Source organism: Thermobia domestica, chromosome 7 (genome assembly GCF_964235325.1).
Source record: "Thermobia domestica chromosome 7, izTheDome1.hap1.1, whole genome shotgun sequence".
Taxonomy (NCBI): domain Eukaryota; kingdom Metazoa; phylum Arthropoda; class Insecta; order Zygentoma; family Lepismatidae; genus Thermobia; species Thermobia domestica.
The window spans coordinates 7,320,045-7,342,388 of record NC_137460.1 but is presented as its reverse complement, the minus strand read 5'-3'; the positions used below and the strand labels follow the sequence as shown (position 1 = coordinate 7,342,388).

The window sequence follows — 22,344 nt, the reverse complement described above, 5'->3', positions numbered from 1 at the left end:
ATTGTAGTTTCTAAGAATAAGCAAGCAAAATGCTCAGATCTAAAACATATCTCGTTTCATTGGATAATATACTGAGATGTTTCTTCATTCTTTATACAGGGTGGCGCCGAGTCGACTGATACATTTCAAACTTGAATATTGCGCAGGTGCAATAACTTATATTAATTGGCAGGCTGGGAACAGGAAGAGGAAAGAACGTCATGTTATATGGTATGTCGCAATGGAGCACAAAACATCGTGTAATCTCAATTCGTTCGAAACTAAGTCTGTGCTAGAAGTGCAACGTTTTATTTAAACGAAACTTTGATGTTAGTTGACATGGTAAGGTTCCGTCTCTAAATTCCATATTGGTTTGGGTGAAGAAGTTTGAAGAGACTGGTAGTGTGTTGGATGTGAAACGTGGACCTCCAAGAACAGTACGAACTTCTTTAGAACGTGCAGAACGTGGTAATACCATGTTCTGTGTTCCAATACTCCGTTGCTACTGATCATATAACCTGGCGTTCTTTCCTCTTTTGGTTCCCATCCTGTCAACCAATGTAAATTATTACATCTGCGCAATATTCAAGTTTGAAATGTGTCAGTCGGCTCGGCGCCATTCTGTACAAACTTGTGGCAGGAGTGGTGTTACTTGCTGTAACTCAACTGCAGGGAAAACCACAGATGTTTTTGTTTTGATTTCAGAATTAGAGTGTGTTCTTACACAATATGTGAAACACAACCTTATTTAAATGTCTGGGTTCCAAACTTTTTTACGGGAACAATTGCTTGGAAATAAAGTTGCCAATAATATCGATCCAGCCACTAATGGGCGTTTCTAGTGTAGCATAAAATGTTCGTTAGACCTTTCGTTTCCTTAACCCGTAAATCTTCCCGCTCACTTTTCGAGCTGGAAAAACTCTCATAAATAAAAGCACAAATCCCAAGAATTCGTACCTCTTCTTGAAGAAGTAAATATTTAAATACTTCATTACATCAGTTTGTCTAGTGAGTTAAAGTAGGAATTTCGCTTTATGTTAAACATATCAGAGATCCAGTGCGAACACCAGAGAACAATGTGCTTGCAATATGTTTGGCAGACTACATAAAGGGACAAGCGTCGGTAGAAAAACTGGGTGCTAATGTGGCACAAAGTCCAACTGAACACTGATTAGGCAATGTTATAACAGTGAGTTACTTTTCTGGGTATATTGTTTATTTTTGTAAATTTAAACATTCAGATAGCTTCTGCTAGTTACTTCTTTCTGTATATACATAAATCTCATTGGTATTTTAAGTTTACGGAGATTAATCTGAGATAATGTTTATACGAGAAATTAAATACTAAAATATAGAACTCTATTTACACTTTAACCACCGGTATTTTGAGTAAATTTCGCGTAAGTAAGGAACGTACGAGAGATCATATTTTAGTCATTGTTCGTATCGTCTTCGACGAACAGGAGAAAGCAATGCGATCACTTGTTAATCTAACAATGATGTTTTCTACATTTTTTTTAAAAAGCAATTTTGGTGTTAAGATTGGTGTAATCGTGAAAAACATATCTGTAGTATTTTACTAATTTTGTGTTAATGTGCGGGGAGCCACTTGGATCAAAAATGTGCTAAAAACATTAAATCAAAATGTGGTCTTCTTCAATGTTTGAAAGACTAATATATAATATCTTTTTTTAATCACAGATACTTACATTCATAAAGCAAAGAAAGTGTTCACTGATTCCAGGACAAGGAGAAATTTATCGGCGTTAAACACAGAACTCCAAGATGTACAAAGGATAATGGTGCAAAATATAGACGATGTTCTTCAGCGGGGTGCTGTATTGTCAGGTAAATTTTAGTTATTTATGTTTTGCTTAATTCCCCTCCCCCGCTCCTCCATACATATCTGGTCCAGACATACTAGATTAAAATAATAAGACTCAGGGACATGTTGATAGTAATTTGACAAGAAGCTTACAAGTGTAAACACGAACGAAATGATAATAATTATTAGTACTATATCGGTTTTAAACCGGTTTTAACTTAACGATCTGACAATCGTCTCGGGCAAGTGGAGATTATTGGAAGAATTCTTGTTGTTCAAAGAACTTTCTGACAATATGACAGGCGTTCAAAATTGCTGATTTTTGTAGGTTTGTTAGAAGATGCTTTTCATTTATATTCCAATTGTGTCAAAATTCTTTTAGAAACAATAGATATAACTTTTTGTTTCCGTATCCTTTCGATTTTTTTTTTCAGCTCTTGGTAATTTTTGTATTAAATGTTATACGTATGTTGTGAGTCAATGGCACAGCAACATGTATGAGAATCACTTTTGGTTCCATTTTCAACGAACTTAAAATGTTTTTACTGAATTCTCTATATCTGTGTGTGTGTGTCTGTTATTTGCGATTTTTTTTTTTTTTTTTTTTTTTTTATTTTAAACCCTTCATTGAATAAGAGCATCAAAAACTATCTCAAAGAAGTGATAGAATTTTTTACGTCACTCTTACCATTCACGAGATATTGGCCAAGAAAAGTTCCGGTTTCGGTTGATTTAAGGAGCCATATCTCGGGAACTGTAAGTCATACAGAGAGAATATCGGTGTTGATCAATACCAATATTGATTCAATAATTATTACGTCATTAGTTAATTTAATTAAATAAATTTAGTATACATTCGTTCTGGCAATGCTCTTCGAGCGTTCTCAAGTGTTTATTATTATTATTATAGCATAAAGTCCGTTCTCAGGCACTCAGATCACAATGAACTGTACTACAACAGCATACTCCCTACATTACAGAACATCCCTGATGGTTGAATATATATTTTTATATGATATATGGAGGAAACAACCAATTTTATCTAATATAAATCGCCCTACAGGTGCAAAGATTAGACCTACAGGTCAGTCCACAACCAGGGGGCACGGTGACTCAGTGGTAGAGCGTTCAACTCTGGTTTGTGGAGTCCCAGATTCGATTCCCGCTCACGCCAAGTGGACTTTATGGTGGACAGACGCCGTGTCCGTGAGTTTTCTCGGGGTTCTCCCGTTTTTCTCCTCACTTTCTTCATTCCACCATTTCATTCATTTCTCATCATCACGGTCTCTCTTAGCCTAGCCGGCATAACCGTGGGACGTAAAACTGAAAGATTTCACTTCATTTAATTTTTTAACTTCTTTCGAAACTAAAGTTAGTTTTAGTAAGAAAAATAAAATAATTTCCACCTGCCATGTGCAAATGTAGTTTAATTTTATCCTTTCCCTTTATTTGCGTAAGGGACGCGGAAGTTTCTCATTATACATAACTTGCATGAACAACGAAAACTTTAACGAATTAACTAAAATTGGTCAATTAAAAGAAGTAAACGAAGGTACACTCATGTCCAAAATGACTATCGCATATCTATAACGTCTTCTTGTAAGAATATAATTTGAAAATGATTTTGCAGGGTATTTTTAATACTGATACTATGTGTATAATCGAGAAATGTATATTTGTGGTAAATTTCATAAGAAAATTATTATAAATACGAAAATTAGAGTGAGTAAAACAAAATGTTGCTAAATGGACAAGAAAGTTTTATTTTCGTTTTATTGTTCTTATTTACTGCTCTTTTGACATGAAATTTGCCACATACATGTATTTGCCGATTTTACACATAATAACATTATGTAGAAATAATGGGGGAATGCGTTATCAAATTATATTCCTACAACAACATATTTATAGACATGCGACAATAATTTTGGACATGAGTGTACAAAGTTAAGTCACGTTTTCTTATGAATGTGCACCGTTACAGCTTCAATCGGTAAATATTCAAGATCTGTAAATTTACCAGTTTATCTAAAGATCAAAATCTTAGTCTTTATTCCATCATCACTGCGTATTCCATAGGTCGATTCGTATACCACTGGAAAGCGTAGTGAAAATACAATATCAAATTTTAGGTGTCAACCAAATCAAACTATTGCATCATGTATTATCATACCTATTTCCTACGAGGAGTGATCGGAAAACAAGGTTACAAAGCCTGCAGGGAAACGTTTATATATTATTTCATACAACCAATACAGCCAACAGAGAGTACATACATTAGGTTATTTTTCAACATAGTTTTCATAACGGTTGAAACACTTGTCTCATCGTGGGATGAGATTCTCTCCTGGTAAAAATCCGGTCCTTGCGTATTCAGCCACTTGTCACGAAGTCGTGTGAAGAGAAGCTCCTTCAAGTGCAGGAACAGGTGAAAGTCGCTTGGAGCGAGGTCCGGGCTGTAAGGAGGGTGATTCCAAAAGTTGCCGACTTGTCCCCATGCGGTTCTCCTGGTATTGGTTATTCGGATTGCATGGAAACCATCGGGAACAAACTTTCTGGTACTGCAGAATATCGGGCACAATGTGTGACGAACGCTTCCGAATGACATTCCCAATTCTACCATCAGATGTCGTAACGTGATCCTCCTAGTCCTGTCGTCCTGAATCAGCTCCTTTACGTGAGCTGTGCTTAAATGTGTTTACGCTGTGTTGGGTGCGCCACTGCTCTCTTCGTCGGTGACGTTTTCTCTTAACAGTCGTAAACTTCCGAGAGCATTCTGCGACATGTTGACGAGATATTACTGTCTCTCGGTAAACCGGTACTAGCTGCCGGTAAATTTCAGCCGCGGTTACATGTTTCGCCCACAGAAATCGAATAACCGAGCGGACTTCTTCGCGAGACAAGTTTTCCAAACGAGTCTCCATTTGTGTTTACCTACAAGTAGTTGCCAATTCTATGTATTAAAATTGCCACACACTTCTTATTCCTCTATAACAGATGAAACTCCAGAAATATGGCCTTGCAACCTTAGTATTTGATACTTCCTCATATATATGTGTAATCTTGATAAGTCATGCAGCGGCACGGCACAGTTATAGAAGAGTGACACAAATACCCTGTGTGTCATGTAGTAAACTTTTTTTAAAAAGTATAAAGCCTCAAACTATCATCACGATATGAGTATAGTATTTATGAACTTTTTTTTTAAAAAAAACTAAAATTTGGTCTGTACTATATGCGGGTAAATACGGTAATTTGTTGTTTTACATGTCCTAAGATCTTTAAATTTAAAAAATATATATATTTATGTATTCATTTTTTTTTCAGAATTGGATACGAAAGCCCAAAATCTCTCAATGTTGTCACAGAAATACAAAAAGGATGCCACCTATTTAAATATGAAGTCTATGTATGTAAAAGCCGCCGCCGGTTTTGTTGTAGTAATGGTGTTTGTGTTATACTTCTGGATTTTATGAACTGTTTTCAGAAGACTGACTGATAATATATTGTCCTATGGTGGTCTGTTGTTAACTCTATTGGATTCTTCTTTTTTTCTTTCTCCATATTTTATCCTACACACTGCTCAACGGCAGCTCCATAAATTTCCAATTTAATTAGTAGGATATCGTCATGCAAAACCTGTGTGGAATATTTCTTCCTAACGATATTGTATACTGAACCAAGTTATGCGTATTATATATTCTGTTCCCTGTAAACTCAACTGAATAGAGAGTAACATACATATCATACTGTTGACAGATTAAGTTAATTTTTCTCTGTTTTGTATTTGTGTATGTCCCTTTTTGTTTCAAAACACATATACGTTCCACCTATGTAGTATTATGTATTATATGGTTAAGCAAAGTAGACTTCTGGGAGTTAGACAAAACACGTATGTTGGAGGCGCTGTTGTCAAAGGTTTTGCAACAATAGAAGCAGAAATTCGGGCGACAAACTTAGAACGTTTGACAACTCATAATTCTATAGTCGTAATAACATGCCATAATACAGGGTGATTTTTTTAAAAACCCATGAATTTTTAACTGAAGTCCGAATTTAGTGCTGTTTGTGGCAAAATAATGAAGGAAGGATGGAAGATTTATGGGTCTATGTTTACTGGTTTAAATTTATCCCGGGTAATATTGGGCAGACCTCAAGAAAAACAGCAAATATTCACCAGTGGTACCGTACAATTGGAATGAGGTGCAGTGCGGTGTCGAGTTTTGAGTTTTCCCCGTTAGATGGCAACCTCGTCAAGGTCAACAAGAAACAGGAAATTTGTCGTTGTATTGAGAATTGTTGTTCTGTACAATTGTGTGCTATTATGTGATAGCGATGAGGACACAGTGAGAATGGTGTCCTCTTTGAAGCAACGCGTGTGTATCATTGAAAGTTTTTGAAGAACGGAATTCGTTGTTGCTACGCAAAGGGCATTTAGAAACAAATTTGCCTCACGTTCTGTCTCAGACAGGAACACCATATTGTCTCTAATAAATACATTGGAAGAAATAGGGCCGCTTCTGAGTGAGACAAGAAAGCATCGGACCCTGCAGACGGGTGTTGTGGAAGATGTCAGTTATCGACTCCTTAGGTCACCCAAGAAATCTTTCCGTCGTTTGTCGCAAGAAACCGACTATAGCTATTCAACATGTGATTTATGAGTGTTACCACTAACACCAGCAACTCTTAATTTCTATTTTGCAACTCCGCTTCGAAAAACCTCATTCCAATAGTAAGGTACACTGGCGAATATTTGCTGCTTTTCTTAAAGAGGTGGCCGATATTACCCGAGATGAATTTAAATACTAAACATAGTCCCATAAATTCTTCCGTGATCATTTATTACAAACAGCATGAAAATCAGACTTCAGTTAGAAATTCTAGACCCAAATGAAATTCATGGGTTTTAAAAAAAAATCACCCTATAGTTTGTAACACATGAGGTACAAATAACAAAAATGATAATACTTGGAATATTTAGAAGATTCAGCATTCAACTATTGGCAACAGTGCGTTCAGTGACCTAAGTACTTTGCCTAGAAACGACGTGAAAGAACACTTCAGTGATTGGCGAACAACACTCCGTTTTGTTATGTTTACAGCTTTATCTGTCCGACGCCAGATTTCTTTAACTGCACAATAAAAAGAGCAGAAACTAAAATGAGGGGTGCACAGAATTAGTACCGTACAGTCGCCAACATAAACATGTATCTCTCACGTTTATTATTATTATTATTATTATTATTATTATTATTATTATTATTATTATTATTATTATTATTATTATTATTATTATTATTATTATTATTATTATTATTATTTTGTCCATAACTGTGGAACGAATTGATTTTTTTTTTTTAAAGGAGAATCTAGTTCCCTGTGGATACCGAGAACTGTTCTCAAATTGTAAATAAACTCGGAAGATACATGGATTGTTCTTTTGTTACATATTCATGTAGAAAAAAATATCAGTCATTGGTATTGTAAAGACATAATTCAGGAATGGGGGTTTATTGCAGATAGAGTAAATGGAAATTATTTTTATAAACGTATTCTTTTATGTATTGTCTCCAAATGCAATGTAATGTTAACTGTATTGTTTCGATGTTCCTTGATACCATCATGAGCACATCCGGGCAACTTAATGTGCAACTCACCTCAGTTCTTGAATTTTTTCTTGCAGTATTGTGTACTATTGTACAGCTATGCAGCTAGGCTAGTTGTCGACGAGCCAGAACTCGCCTTAGCGCCACACGACCAACCAACCAAACCAAAACGCTCCCCGACTACACCTGATCCTAGCATCACACAGTAATTCTCCTATTTCATTTTTCTTCAAGTAATAAATTTCGGTTTCAAAATTGCAGTACATCATTTAATTTTTAGTACAAGATAAAGCATCAAACTAATTAGTATTTGGTTATCAAATAATCTGAGAGTACTATGCTTGACATACTCTTATTGGTCTTATCATAATACCTGCAAATCACAAAGTTTTTGGAATTATATCGGGATGTGCGTATGTGTAGAATGAATCAACAGTCTGTTGCTTTAGAGTAGAATGTTTAATTATGACAAACAGTCAAGCTGTTATAATAAGTACATTTTGCAAATCTTTGAAGTCAATGTAAATTAAGTGATAACACAAAAAGGTGGAACTAAAATTTGACTTTGCGGGCTCTTTTGGCTGCAAAGGTTTTTACAGTGTCCTCAAAAGATAGCTTTAAAACTAAATTACGCTCTATGGATATGATCCTAAGGTTGCTGAGTCGTTGCTGTCTTGTTTAAGTTTCTGAGGTATTTTTTTTATTATCTTTAGTTTGCTAAAACTCCTTTCCTTGCCTTATAGAAAATAAATATTTGCCTAATTCTGCGCCCCCCTTCCAATCCGGCGCCAGGGACACAAGCTCCGTTTGCCCCCGTTAGTTACGTCACTGGCACTGTAAGCAATAATGAGGTAAAAAAAACTTGTTAATATGATTGTGTAATTTCCTTGCATTAGAATCCTCTTCTTTTGAAAGTCTTATTGGTGTGCAAAACTTATGAAAAAGATTTTTATGAAGACTTAACGTAATTTTGCACTCAGTAAATAAAAGAATCGTTTACAAATTGTTATAAGCTGCGTCAATTCATATCCTTAAATAATTAGATGGGGATTGATTACACAGGTAATAACTTAAGTTTCGAGTTTCAATGCCGGTTTTCACACTGTTAAAAAAGAAAAATCTTCAAGATATTGTTGTTAATGACGACGGTGAAGATATCAATAATGTTATTCCAATTGTTCCATGTCTAAGTTTGATTCCTTCTTTCAGAATAAAACAAAGACATTAAGTATCTGGACAAAATATGAAATAACGCAAGTGATACTTTCGTTGTCACCGACTAGAAAAGAAGTCCAATTGGTTAAGTTGCTTATACTCACTACAAGATCCACACTGGAAGCCTAAAGATGTATGTGTTTACAGATGGTAATATGTTACGAAGGGGGATTGATAAGTTCTCAGCCTGACCCAGAAGAACTTTAGCTACAGGCACAAAAGTTTCAGGCTATTCAACCTATTTTCCCCGAAGGTCAACACGCTTGTCACATCATTGCTCCAGTTTTTCTAACCGTATTAAAAAATAAATAAATAAAAATAAAATTAAAAAAAAAAGTTCTGGAGCTGCTATAACCTCGTTACCACTGCTAAATTTCTGCCCTTTCAGAACTCTTTTTAGTCTAGGGAAGAGATAATCAGAAAGTGGAAGATTTGACGAGTAAGGTGGGTGGGTGATCAATGTACTAAAACCGTAGATCCTTCCCAGAAAATCCATTGTTCTTTCAAGCCTTGTAAACGGGAACGTTGTCGTGCAGAAACAACACACCTCTTCTCAATTTTCCCCTGCACTTTTCTTTTATAGCACCCTTTAACTTAGCCGAAGACTGCAGTAATACTCTGATAGTATTGTTTGCCCCTTTAGAAGGCGACTTTTGTTGCAGGAGGAACAACTTCATGACACCTTGGTGAATTACACATTGGTTGAATTAGTGATCTGTAAAGAAAGAAAAAAAAAAAAAAAACGTTAGTGCTACGATCATCCAAACTGACACTTACATTTACAAAAGAACAATGTTTCAAGTGCAATGAATTGTTTCAGGTTTAAATTTGCGAAAGGGGTTGAGGCTGAGAACTCATCAGCCGCCTCTCCCCCTCCTTAAGTGTATATAGTTATTGCCTATGAAATCAAGTATCATCCTATTCTGATTAAACTACATATTTTCTTATCATAAAGATTATTCCTTGTGCACTGTTTCAGAAGCTCAAAGTTGAGTACCCTTCCTCATAACTACGAAATAGCACACAAGAATTGTAAATAAACACCCTCCCACCGGGACAGCATATTCAGGGTGTCTACTCATACTGGAAATACTTAAATTATACTGTAATGATTTTGATACTGGAATTTTCATTCACATACTGGAAAAATCATCAAACTGGTAATTTGTCAACAATACTTTTTGTAATTATTTTAATAGTCTTAGAAACAATTTTTTATCTATTGACATTGTAAACTTTTCCAAAGCAAGAGTTGTATACATTTTGTAATTAGACATTTAAAGCAATGGGTGGAGTGGAGGGCTGTGAGGGGAGTTGGGAGGCCCTTTAAAAATGTTTAAAAAAATCATTGTATTTCAAAAAATCAAGGTTAACTAAATTAATTAAAAATAGATTATTCTTTTGATGGTAAAACAATTACAAACCTGAAATCATCAAGAGTGTGATTATTCCTAAAGAACTTTTAAAAAGTCATTGTATTAGGTACAGGAATTTTATTGATAGTTATACCTAGGTACTGAATATACTGGAATTTTGAAAATAAAATTCAGTAGACACCCTGATATTCGTCAATGTTTTTCGACGTTTCTTTGTTTGTGAAACTTTACAAAGGAACTGAAACTTCTTTTAAATATATAAATAAAAAGTCTTAATTTTCGAAGCTCATTCTGACCTAACATGGTTTTCTTTTATCTTTTATTCGAAGTTGCGAAGTTAAGAATATTTTTATTATTATTATTATTGTTTAATTTCCGCAGTCTATAAAAGAAAATGAAAGTCCACGACCTGCATACAAACACACAAGCAGCAGAAATGCCTTGAAAACATGGCAACACAGAAAACTGTCTTGTTCGTCGTCTGCCCTGCGACCGAATAAGCTCCATACTGAATTTGGTGACAATTTATGCCATCTGCAGTGCGGCGGCACTGGACAGCAATAAACTCTGCGACAAATTGAAATCTTTCCCATGATAGATGCAGTAGTGTCTCTTCTTTCATGACTCGAACTGTCTTCCGATCTGACGTCAGCTGTGTGGAAATTTTGAATCGCTAACGGTTGATTGGCTTGTGGTTAAAGGAGAGACAGTGTGCACATAAGCAGGAAAATAAATGTCCAAACTAGGTACAGTGGTTCAAGAAACTGAAATGAAATAGTGCTTCATTTAAGCTACTAGTGGGTACAGTAGCAGAAACAAATGAATAGCAGATATAGAGCAGGGTTAATTTTCTGTCTGATCTTTCCGCACTGAAGCCACTACTAACAACCGAAGCTGACGGAAACCTGCCGATTAATAAACAATCCATAACGTCACGTGGAAAAGCGATGACAGTGCTAACTCCTTACTACTTAATCAAATTGATTGGTTCTTTCGCCATGCGGACGACCAAACTGGATTTCCATATTGCTTATAAGATGATGATTGTATGTTGTGTATTCTTTGTCTGTGCTGGACATCAAAAAAGCGTACAGGCTAGATCGGTGTCTTCACAATACTCTGTTTAATCAGCGAAAATTCCACATTTTTAAAAAAATGAATCTTAAACAGTACAGAGAAGAGCAAGGTGGCTGTCATTTATAAGACAGCTTTTCAAGTGGCTTACGTTGACAACGAACTAAAATTGACTTGTCCAAAAACAACAATGTTGTAGAGAAGATACATTTTTTCTGGCGACCATACCAAACGCATTTAGCTGTTCTTCAACATCTTGCCTGGAAATTATTTAAACTTAGTAGTAAATAATTGCGTCCTGTTAATTTTTCTAAACAGTTTCGCGTGCTTTGGTTGGTAAGTTGGAATACGTCACCGGCAAACTATTTGAAGGAAAAGATTCCTCTTTGCTAGATATGTAACTCCATCACTCTTCAAGTTTGATCACAAAAAATACAAGATGATAATCACAATATTCCGAGCGGTGATGATATTTAGTTTTATATATATATAAAGCTAATACTCACCGAAAAAAAAAATAGAGTTTCTTCTACATATAAGAAGCGCTTTCGGAAGAACATTCTCCAATCTCAGCTTATTTAAAATTCAAAGAGGATTTAAAAACATGAAGAAGAATGTGGAAAGGCAAAAAATGGTTAAAATTAAGAAATGTAAAACACAAATCTTCTGTCAAAAATTAAACACATGCAAATAGGCACTCACTATCATTATTCACTGTTGTTCATTGTTTTCTTTTCTTGCTTTCCAGATGGCGAAAGTATGTAGTAAAAAGATTGCTTCAAATCATATTTATTTTTCCTTTATCTAAATTGAGTATAGGTTTTTCTTTATAGATGTAATATGGTTCTTTTGATTTTCCTTTCCGTTGCTGTTTTTCCTTTCTTAATTAAATATCAATCTGCGATGTCGTAGTAATAATCTCTAAAATGCGTTGCCACACCAGACAACTGTTGCAGGCTCCGAGATTTCGATGTACGAGTGCGTTCAGTTATTTTAGTGCAAATATTCCTTTTTGTTTTGGTAAGGAGATTTGTGTTTTACATTTCTTGATCCTTTTAACCATTTTTTGCCTTTCCATATTCTCCTTCAGGTTTTTAAAACCTTCTTTGAACTTTAAGTAAGCTGAAGATGGAATTAAATTATTCCAGAAGCGCTTTTTATATGTAGAAAAAAACTTTATTTTTTGGTGCGAGTTTTTTTTTGCTTGTTTCTTACTAATACAAGATGATACTGGGATACGAAATGGGTTTGTCGTTAAACACTTCAACCTACTGAAGATGACAGACGAAGCTGGTGAAACTGTGTAAGAAAATTATTATAATAGGACGTAATAAATGGTAAGTTTAAATAACTAATCATTAACATACGTCAATTTTCGTACGTTGAGTTTGTGTCGAAACCTTGACTTGTTTTTGCAATTCCTCTATTTTGATCTTTGTGCTATTTCCCTGTGCATACATCTTCGTAGTCGTAAATTTATGTTGAGTAAATACAGCTATTTTCTGAGTATTCTTAAATGAAAAATATTTCCAAACCTTCTCACAGTTTCCCCTCTGTTTACTTGTCCATAAACTTACGAGGACGGAACAATGATGTGTGAGAAAATTCATATTAATCCTGCTATAAGAAAATGTGTTTGATAACCTTGTTGAATACACTTAAAGCTCGGAATATCCCTGTTTATAGAGTTTTAGGTACACTGTCAGATCAAGAGTGTTAAACAAGATTGCCAAGTATCTCTTATCAAAGCAGGGTTGCTTTATATATAAAATTTTTTGATAGTACCTTCTTCACGCAGAAAGTAAAGATCAGCAGGTATGTGTGTGTTATGCAATATATATAAAGGGTAACTGAAAACTGTTTTTCAATAATTAATTGTAAAAGTATATATATATTTTTATTAGAACCATAACTTTGGTTGTATTGTCTCATTTAGTGTTGCAGACATATGTACATATTTTGTTTAATGTACGGTCATGTTCAAAAGAACTGATCACTTATTTTTCTTGAAGCTCTCTACTCTTATCCAGAGGTACACTCATCTCCAAAATGATTGTCGCATATCTATAACTGTATTGTTGTAAGAATATAATTTGATAATGACTTTGCAGGGTACTTTTAATACTGATACTATGTGTATAATCGGGAAATGTATATTTGTGGTAAATTTCATAGGAAAAGAATTATAAATACGAAAATTAGAATGAGTAAAACAAAATGTTGCTAAATGGACAAGAAAATTTTATTTTCGTTTTATTGTTCTTATTTACTGCTCTTTTTGACATGAAATTACCCACATATATGTCTTTGCCGATTATACACGTACTAACATTATAAGAAATACCGGGCGAATTCGTTATCAAATTATATTCCTACAACAAGACATTTAGAGACATACGACAATAATTTTGGATATGGGTGTACATTAAAATTGCAGCCAGGGTTGGCTACTTTTTTTTTAAAAAAAACTTAAGTGTTTAAACCAATTTTTTGTGGGTAAAATACATTTTCTTATTTTACATAGGCATGTAAATATTTCTTAAAAAAGAAATGTTGGACACACACATTATACGCGGAAAATAAAGGCATAGTACAATATTCTACATATTAGTAAAGTGATAAGTTTGCGGTTTTCAAAGAAGTGATATTTTTCAGTGCAAATTGGTTTAGCGATCCAATTAGCATATTAATATAATGACTATAAACAGATCCCAATGGTAGAAAGCAAAGACGAATCACCCTTCCTGTTTCACAGGAGACTAAAAATCGATCACTTAATTTTAGGGGATGCTGTACTTCACATTATAATAGGAGTTTCCACATATTAATATTCGCAGTAAAGATGCCTGGTCTGTGCAGAGGTTGCTTAGCTTAATGTTCTGTTTTGTTCTCAATTAAACAGTTTTTTTTTTTTTTTTTATTTCGGGGATTATACAATCCTCACAGGAATCCTTATTATAGTCTTGTACCAACCTAAGTTAATGATACTATTAAATATTCATATTTATCTATATCTATCAATCTTTTTCTAAGCCTTTTTCCCAGTTATTTCAGGTTGGCTTTTCGGATCGTTGTCCAGCTGTTTCTATCTTGTGTCATATTCAGTGTGACACCACACTGCACCATACCATTCTTAACACACTCTTCCCACTTCTTCTTTGCTGGTCTCGGGCTCGTTTCCCACTTAACTTCTATAGCATTTATTCGGTGAGCTATGTACTTCAAAGTTCTTCTTCCGTCTCAATATATTTTGTTGTAATTTTTCTACTACTGGTCTCACCTTCACTACTCTCCGAATCACTTCATTCTTTAATTTTGTCTTTTCGCGTTACTCCACATTTCCATCGCAGCATCATCTTCATCTTTGCAACATGCAAATTCTGTTCCTCTCCGTCGTCCGACGTTCCGCGCCGCATGAGGCAGGTCTCACTACTGTTTTGTAAACTTTTTCTTTAAGGCGTATGGTACTCTACGGTCATACACCAATCCTGCCGCTTCTCTCCATTTCGTCTAACCGCTTGCTAATTTTGCTGTTTACATTTTTTTTTATTCCTGCGTTTTCCTGCAGAATTGATCGCAAATACTCTTTGTCCTTACTACCTTTTTTCTTCAAGTTGTATTTTTGAATTCTCTATTACATTTTTTCTAAAAGGACAATGTCAACATTTTGCCTTAGTTCTACTAATTCTAAGCCCTTTCCTCTCCAGGCATCTAATTTCTCTTATAGAGTTAGCTTGGTCTTATATTAGTAACATAGAGGACTTTGGCTTCTCTTAGGAAATATGTACGCAATAGACCAACGAGTAGACAGATCCAGTTAAGCCATGAACTTAGATATGTGAAAACGTGACAATGAAATCCATATAATGAACAATTATTATTATTATTATTTAAGTGTTTTCAAAACACAATAAGAATGTTTAAATAAGAATCCTGATTGGAGGAAACATGTATACTTATTTTTTTTAGTACAACTGCGTTTTTTAAAAATAATAATTGTTTTTTTTTTTTCCTGAAGATTTTTTCACCAAGTTATTTCACTAACATCTTCAAGGGTACATGCTAATGAACTCTCAGCATTTATATATGTATGTATATTTATGTATGTTTAATACAAACAACTAGGCTACTGTTCATATGCTTCTGAAGACGCTAGTAAAATAGTAAGGGGAGAATGCCGAAAAAAGAAAACTAAATAAACAGAGGTATATTTCCCCCCAAAACAAACAAACAAAAAAACGGCGTAACGGCCCATTTGTGAGCCTAAGCCTGCTCTAGCGCCATCTATTAGCGACTGGCTGAACTACGTCGAGCCTAACGGCGAGCACGTGGTCAGTGATCTGCGATGTCCTGTCCGTAACAGATGCATCAAGATCTTTCTGGACCTACCGTGTGCATGGGTTTCCTCGGGATTCTCCGGTTTCCTCCCACTTTCTTCATTCCACCATTTCATTCATTACTCATCATCACCGTCTCCTTTAGCCTCACTGGCATAACCGTGGGACGTTAAACTCAAAGATTTCATTTCATTTTCTTTCTGGACCTAATATCTCTTCCGTACCCCCCTCCTCCCCCCCGACTCATCCTCTAAAAAAAGTTTTATGGGAAAGTAAATTCGTATGATTGTCATAAAAGTATCAATGAGTAGTGTTTGCTGCCGTGCAGCTCGATGTTAAAAATGTGCTACCCTTACGTGGATATCAGTAGAGAAGTATCGATAGTTAAAAAGATGGTGGTTAATTTTTTTTTAAACATGACTGTACATTTATAAAATGTAAACTTCAGACTTCCATGGCCTATAATAATTATGTAATTGCTTTTTACATGATGTATATGAACGAAGATTGTGATATAAATGAAAGAAGAATCTTCTAATTGTAAATTAATATCTTAAGCTTTTAGTACCGAGTTCTTTTTTATATATATAAATAAGAAGTTTTAATTATTTCGCTTGAAAAAAAAAAAAAAAACAGCGTGATCCGTATTGTGTATACATTATTTATGTAAGAAGGTAAATATAAGCTACGCTAGTGAAGAATGTTGGGTATGTGGTATATAATGTTTGTTCTTCCATTGATATTTTTGTAAATATAAAAATATATACGTTTTCAATGTGAGGAACACAATTTTATGGTGTTTTGTTATCAAGGTTTAAAAAAAAAAACTTTGCGTTCGTTATATTAAGTTATCATTTATAATGTAAGGCTTATTATTTTATGAAAAAAAAAACATTAATAAAATCTTGTAACAACGGAAAACATTCATTTTTTTAAAAATACATTGTATATATATATATATATAATGCTTTCAATTCTCTCTCTCACGTAGTCACGTAAAGGAAAAAATTAACGTGATTTCAACGAAAGCCTATGCAGGTTTTTTTTTTTTTTAATAACAAGTATGGGTCACTGCTACTTCAACTTCTTAAATTGAATCATGGTATGCTGTAGTTATCAGGTAAAGTTTGTGGGATTTTCGAGAAAAGTTACTTTTGTCTCGTTAGTGTGGTCAAATTCATTCTGTTAACATCATATGTTTACATTCCTTTCAAACCTTCCCCTACGGCTAAGCGGTTAGCGTACGCGCCTTTGGCGTGGGAGACCCGGGTTCGATTCCCGGAGGAGCTCATGTGGTTCGGATTCCACGTTAATCAGTAGGTCCACATCTCATATAGCCTCGCTGCTGAACGGGACGTTAAACTCAAAATCAACTCAACTCCTTTCAAACCTTGTTCAGTGCATCGCACGTTTCGCTATCGGTTTTGTAAGAAGCACAGTCTTCGAAAGAACATATCGTTGGAAAGGGAGATTTTAATGCCTGTTTTGCTTTATGAGTAAAAATTAGGAAACAGAGCTGCAGAAGCCTCTAGAAGAATATGCTACGCATTTGGACGTCACAGAGTGAACGGACTGCTCAGAAGTGCTTCATCCACTTTTCTTTCGGAGACAAGACCCTTGAAGACAAGCCTCGTATTGGTCATCCACCCACCGTAGACAAAGTCAAGCTGAAGCAGAAAATCAAGTAGAATCTTCATCAAATCTGCCAGGAGCTTGCACACAGCAGGGCTCATAGCGAGTCACTTTTTAAACTAAAATTTACTTTTTTTCAAGTTGGTCACTAAAAGTTACTTTTTTTTCAAATTTGTCACTAAAACTTACTTTTTGGGCAGTAAAGTGACTTTTTCGTGTAATTTATGTTTTGCATTGGACAGTTTCCTAAGGAAAATATTAGAAAAATAGATGAAAAAAGGCAGAAACTTGTTACTCATTACTCTTCTGAAAGCTTCAGTACTTGCTGCCACATGTGAAACAGTCAGCTTTATTCTCACTTCAGCTTTTATTCTTTCTAAAGCACAGTTGATGGTTGGTGGATGCTTAAGCTTTCAAGGTGGGGTTGAGAACCCTTCTGTGTTTATTCTTTCTTCTGTCATAATAGTCTTTTAGTTTTCTCTCGTAATAGTTAACGCTTCGCTCAACGTTATGTGTGTTTGTGTGGTTCATCATGTTCATCTTGTGTCATGCTTCTTGTATGTTCTTCTTAAGAGTAGGTGGTGAATTGGAATATTTCATGGCTTTGAGAACTCTCAATGCTGAGTTAAACATAATATCTGGGATGAAGAAATTCGGAAATAGGCCAGAACTGCTTCCACTTACTTAGAAGCTTCTTACATGTGCTAAGTCTGCTTACCGTAACTACAAAGCATACTTGGAAAACCTAAGAAAGGAGGAAGCTCAAAAAGAAGAAAAAATGAAAAAACAACGAACAAAGAGAGAGGTGATGGAAAAATTGACAAAGGAAAAAGGGGCATGATGAGATTTTGGTAACTTTTTCTTGTGCTTTTGGTTACTTTTCAACTATTTACAAGAGACCAGACCACTATGAGCCCTGACACAGGTTAGGAGTATCTGAGGAAACCATTCGATATCTTCATAACCTTGGAATAACATGGAAGCGAAGCAAGTAGGTTCCTCATGTCATGTCCGAGGTAACAAGCTCTAACGGTTGAACATCATCTTGTTGTTGCTGTCACGCCATAGTAAAGCCTCGTCCATGAACTAAAACTGATCATGTCTGATAACCAGAAGAGAAAACATCGTTTGTCGACTTCTGGTTTGGTCGCTAAACCGGATATTCACTATAAGAAGGTAATGCTGTGTGTTTGGAACAGCGCTGGCATAGTCCACTATGAATATCTAGAAAGCGGGAAAACAGAACAGCTGTGGTCTACTCGTCACAATTGCAAACTTTCGTCTGCACTGCTCTAGAAGCAGCCAGCACTGGTCAGCAGAAGAGTTCTTCTCCATGATCCTGCCAAACCTCATATGTCAAAAACGATCAAAGAGGTGAACAAAACATTTGGACTGGGAAGTTCTACCTCATCCACCATATTCCCCGGACGTCTCCCCATCGGGAACAGCAGTTCCGAAAACGCGACGATGTCACAAAGGTTGTATTGCAATTTTTCGACTCCAGAAAAGAAAATATATTTTCAAGAAGGGCATTTATGCGCTTGTCTCTCGTTGGGAACATGTCATTGAAGCCAATGATGATTATTTCAAAGAATAAAATGGGTGTTTAGATTTTTGTGGGTCGTGTTTGATGAGTAACGAAAAGCACACGAACTTCTTTGGTTACCCAATATTACGGAATAAAATATGAACAAAATTTTATACGTCAATGTATGCATTGTAACGCACTGATTTACAGTATATAAAAGAGTAATAATATTTGCTCTCTTTTGTATAAAAATCTTAATAGGCGTTTTCGGAAAACTTGCTATAGAAGAAACCTTATTCTAAAGAACTCACTCCAAACCACTTGTTAGTTTTTTTCATGAGAAATTATTCATACCACATTGTTGGTGAATTATTTATGAAATAACAATTTGAGGAAATTGAAAAGGGAAGAAAGAAAGATAAAACATCTCATCTCAATGAGCCCTTATGGACTCTTATGCGAAAGGGTTTATGCCGCATTATAGGATTGTTAAAGATGTATTTATGAAATAAGAAAATCAATTGATTTTTTTTTTTTTTTAATGGAAAGTGACTTGGACTTTTTAATGAAAAATTTGTGAAATACAAATAAATTTGTCTGTGTCATTTTATAGACCATCGTCCGACAAGAACTCACCCCGTAAGGAAAAACTACCCCTTGGATTTTTTAAAAAAGAAAAGATGACAAACAAATAAAGGCTGAGTCGTTTTGGAGAAAATCGTCCGTGAAGAGCTCATCCCTAAGAGATTTTCCAGAGAAATGACTTCTGTATTATAGAGTTGTTAATGAATTTATGAAAAATAAATAAAAATGTTAGAGTGTTTTCGAGAAACTAACATATATATATTTAACATCAGGAAACTACCCATATTTTGGGGGTTAGGGAAAAAAAAAGCTCGAAAAGTTTACCTGGAGAATCTTGTAAAAACCTGAAGTCTAAAATTTGGTCCAGGGGGAAATGTGGCTCAGTGGTATAACGCTTACCTCTGGTGCGTGGGGTCTAGTTCGATTCCCGGCTAAGTAAGTTTGTGGTGGACAATATCGTGCTTGTGGGTTTTCTCGGGGTACTCCCGTTTCCTCCCACTTTATCATTCCACCAATTCTCTCATCATCAGTCACTTGCTTTAATCATCGTCTCCCTTAGCCTAAAGAGCACAATCATGGGACGTTAAACTCAAATATTTCATTTTTTTGAAATTTGGCCCAGATACGTTGAACGGTATGGCTTCTAGTCGAGTGTACATCGGAACATGGAAGAAATCACGTTTTCAATATGCATGAGCCATGAAACGTAAATCCATTAACACTTTCGCTGCCACAAAGCTTCTAAGTTGTGCCTGTGCCAACAATTTTGATCGTTTTAAGAAGACTTATTCTTTTTGAGTTAGTTAATTAGGTTATGAGTAACAGTATTCTACAAAAGCTTCTACTTATTTATCTAAATTTCTTCCTTTTATTGTTTCTTCATCTGATATCACAGGTGATATTCATGGCAGCGACTTGAGTTCCTTCTTCTTCTTTTCCACGATCACCATACTTTCTTCCGTATCGTTACTTAAAAATAAAGATACTGGAGATAAACGAAAATTATGACGTGATTGATTTATAAGTAATCTTACGAGGTGCGTACCAAAACTACGTATAGAAAGCGCGCTCAGATGATAGCCAGTCGGGAGACTTTGAATGTAGCACAAATGAAGCCGTCATAAAGTTTGTGGTTCCTTCGGAAGAAAAAAAAACAACGTTGCCATATAGTGCCTTCTTTTCCCTCTTCCTCTGTTTCTCTTCCATCCATGTGCCTATCAGTGTGTGTGGGAGAGGTTGTGTCAAAGAAAAAGGATCATTGACGAAAATTTGGCAACAGTTTGAGTTCAGTTTACTGCCCGTCAGTCAGTTTTCAAGGGAGAGGAAAACCAAACAGGACAGTATGAAAAGACATCACATACGAGGGCGGCTTCCCTTTGTGAGCAAGTGACTGTCTTTAGAGTGAGGCTACTATACCTTCCTTCTCATAACTTTCGCAATGTTCAAGTTACATTGTTCTATCACTTCTGCACGCCGTTACAATATTTGTATCAAAAGCGTGTGAGAGATTTTTAAGTGTGCTTTAGACACTGAAAAATGGCACTTCTACACTCAAAGCGCTTCTTTTGCAATATATATTTTATTTTTCAGTTTTGAAATCAGCCCAGGGACACTTGGAGCCAAATCAAGGTAGCAGGTGGATGAAAGACCATTTCGATGATGGTTTTTATCCGTGAAACTCGCTCTTCATCCAACTATCTAGGAACCCAATATGAACTGACTTTGGACAACTTTTTTTTTTTTTTTTTTTTTTTTTTTTTTCACGATAGGATGAGAGAATTGTGTAAGGTTACAGATATCTTCAACAATTAGCCTTCTGTTCTCCATGACCAGGGTCTCAACACAATATTTTCTGCGTTGGTTACAGAAGTTAGGCTTCTTGACCGTGGCAAATCAGTTTACCTCACCCCTTCCTGGTGTAAAGAAAAGTCGTAAATTCAATTCTTAGGCTCTCATGATATAGTTATAAATAAATAAATAAAACAGTTACCTACCTCCTTTGAAACAACAACGTGTCTTTCCTTCCAAGTGTAGGTAGGAAACTTCATTGTTTTGGTTTGAAACAGATTTATCCCTAAAGATACACATTTGTCTGATTATTTTCCGCGTATGAATAAAGCACAATGATTGATAAAGATTTTTCTTTTTAACAAATCTGTACAAGAACATTCTAAAAAACTTGCAAATACGTGGTGTGATTAGAAAATATTAAGACAAGAGCTGCCACTGCTGAATAGAAGGGGCTAAGTTTGTCCCCGGCTGTGGACGGAAAAACTTGTTCTATCCTTGAAACAACTTGTAAAGATCACCCCAATATCGTTGTTCAGCAGGAATGGCATGTGTTCGCTTGACTAATTAGTGTTTTCGTAAAACGGAGGATTGAATGAAAAATACAAGTGTGTGAAATTTTGTGTTAAAACTTCAAAACCAGCTTCTGAGATTTATTAACCCTTAAAACGGCTTTTGGGGATAAATGTCTAAGCCAGTCCAATGTAACTAACCTTGTATAACAGATTCAAAGATGGCCGTAAATCGGTCGAAGACGACCCCCGGTCTGACTGGGCTTCCCTTTAAAATCCAAGGAAAACAATGTGAAAGTTCGCGATTTAGTGCGCTCTGACCGTAGACTTAAAGTTAATGAGTTGGCTGATGAACTGAAATAAAATTCGTACGCAGCTCACTCAATTCAATTTAAACTAATTTTGAACTTTCGTTTAACGTTGGCGAAATTCATCCAGAAACTGTCACATCAGCAGAAACAATACTGGCGTGAAGTGTTCCAAGAGCCTCTTAATTGGGCCAAAACTGACCCAATTAAATAGGTTAGTTACAGGCAATGAATCATGGGTATATCCCAGAAACAAAGGCATAGTAATCACAGTGGAAAGATCCGCATTCGCCACAACCAACGTCGAATGTGAAAATAATGTTGATGTTACATTTTTTCTTGATTCTACAGATATAACATCACAAATTTTCCCATAGGGGTTAGCAGTCAACCAGGAATACTAGAAAGCTGTCCTTCAGCGAATGTGAGGAAGAAATGGCCTGAACTCGGGCGAGACTAACACGGGAGGGTCCCACAAGTTGTCGCTAAAATCTGATTGTTATATAGCACATCTGATAGAGCATCATGAGAAATGAATATGAGCAAAATTTAAGGTGCTATGGACCAGAAGGATAGGAG

The 22,344-nt window shown here is 35.5% G+C and overlaps 1 protein-coding gene across 1 annotated transcript in view; it reads left to right on the top strand.

Annotated features, from left to right (window-relative positions):
- Sec22 (vesicle-trafficking protein SEC22) overlaps window positions 1–16,114 on the top strand; it is a 35,608-nt gene extending 19,494 nt beyond the window's left edge. Inside the window, exons 4-5 of the mRNA XM_081764071.1 lie at window positions 1,681–1,827; window positions 5,132–16,114. Coding sequence (XP_081620197.1) covers window positions 1,681–1,827; window positions 5,132–5,280 — 296 coding nt within the window. The 3' untranslated portion in view covers window positions 5,281–16,114. The remainder of the gene's footprint in view (window positions 1–1,680; window positions 1,828–5,131) is intronic.
- The last annotated feature ends 6,230 nt before the right edge of the window (window positions 16,115–22,344 follow it).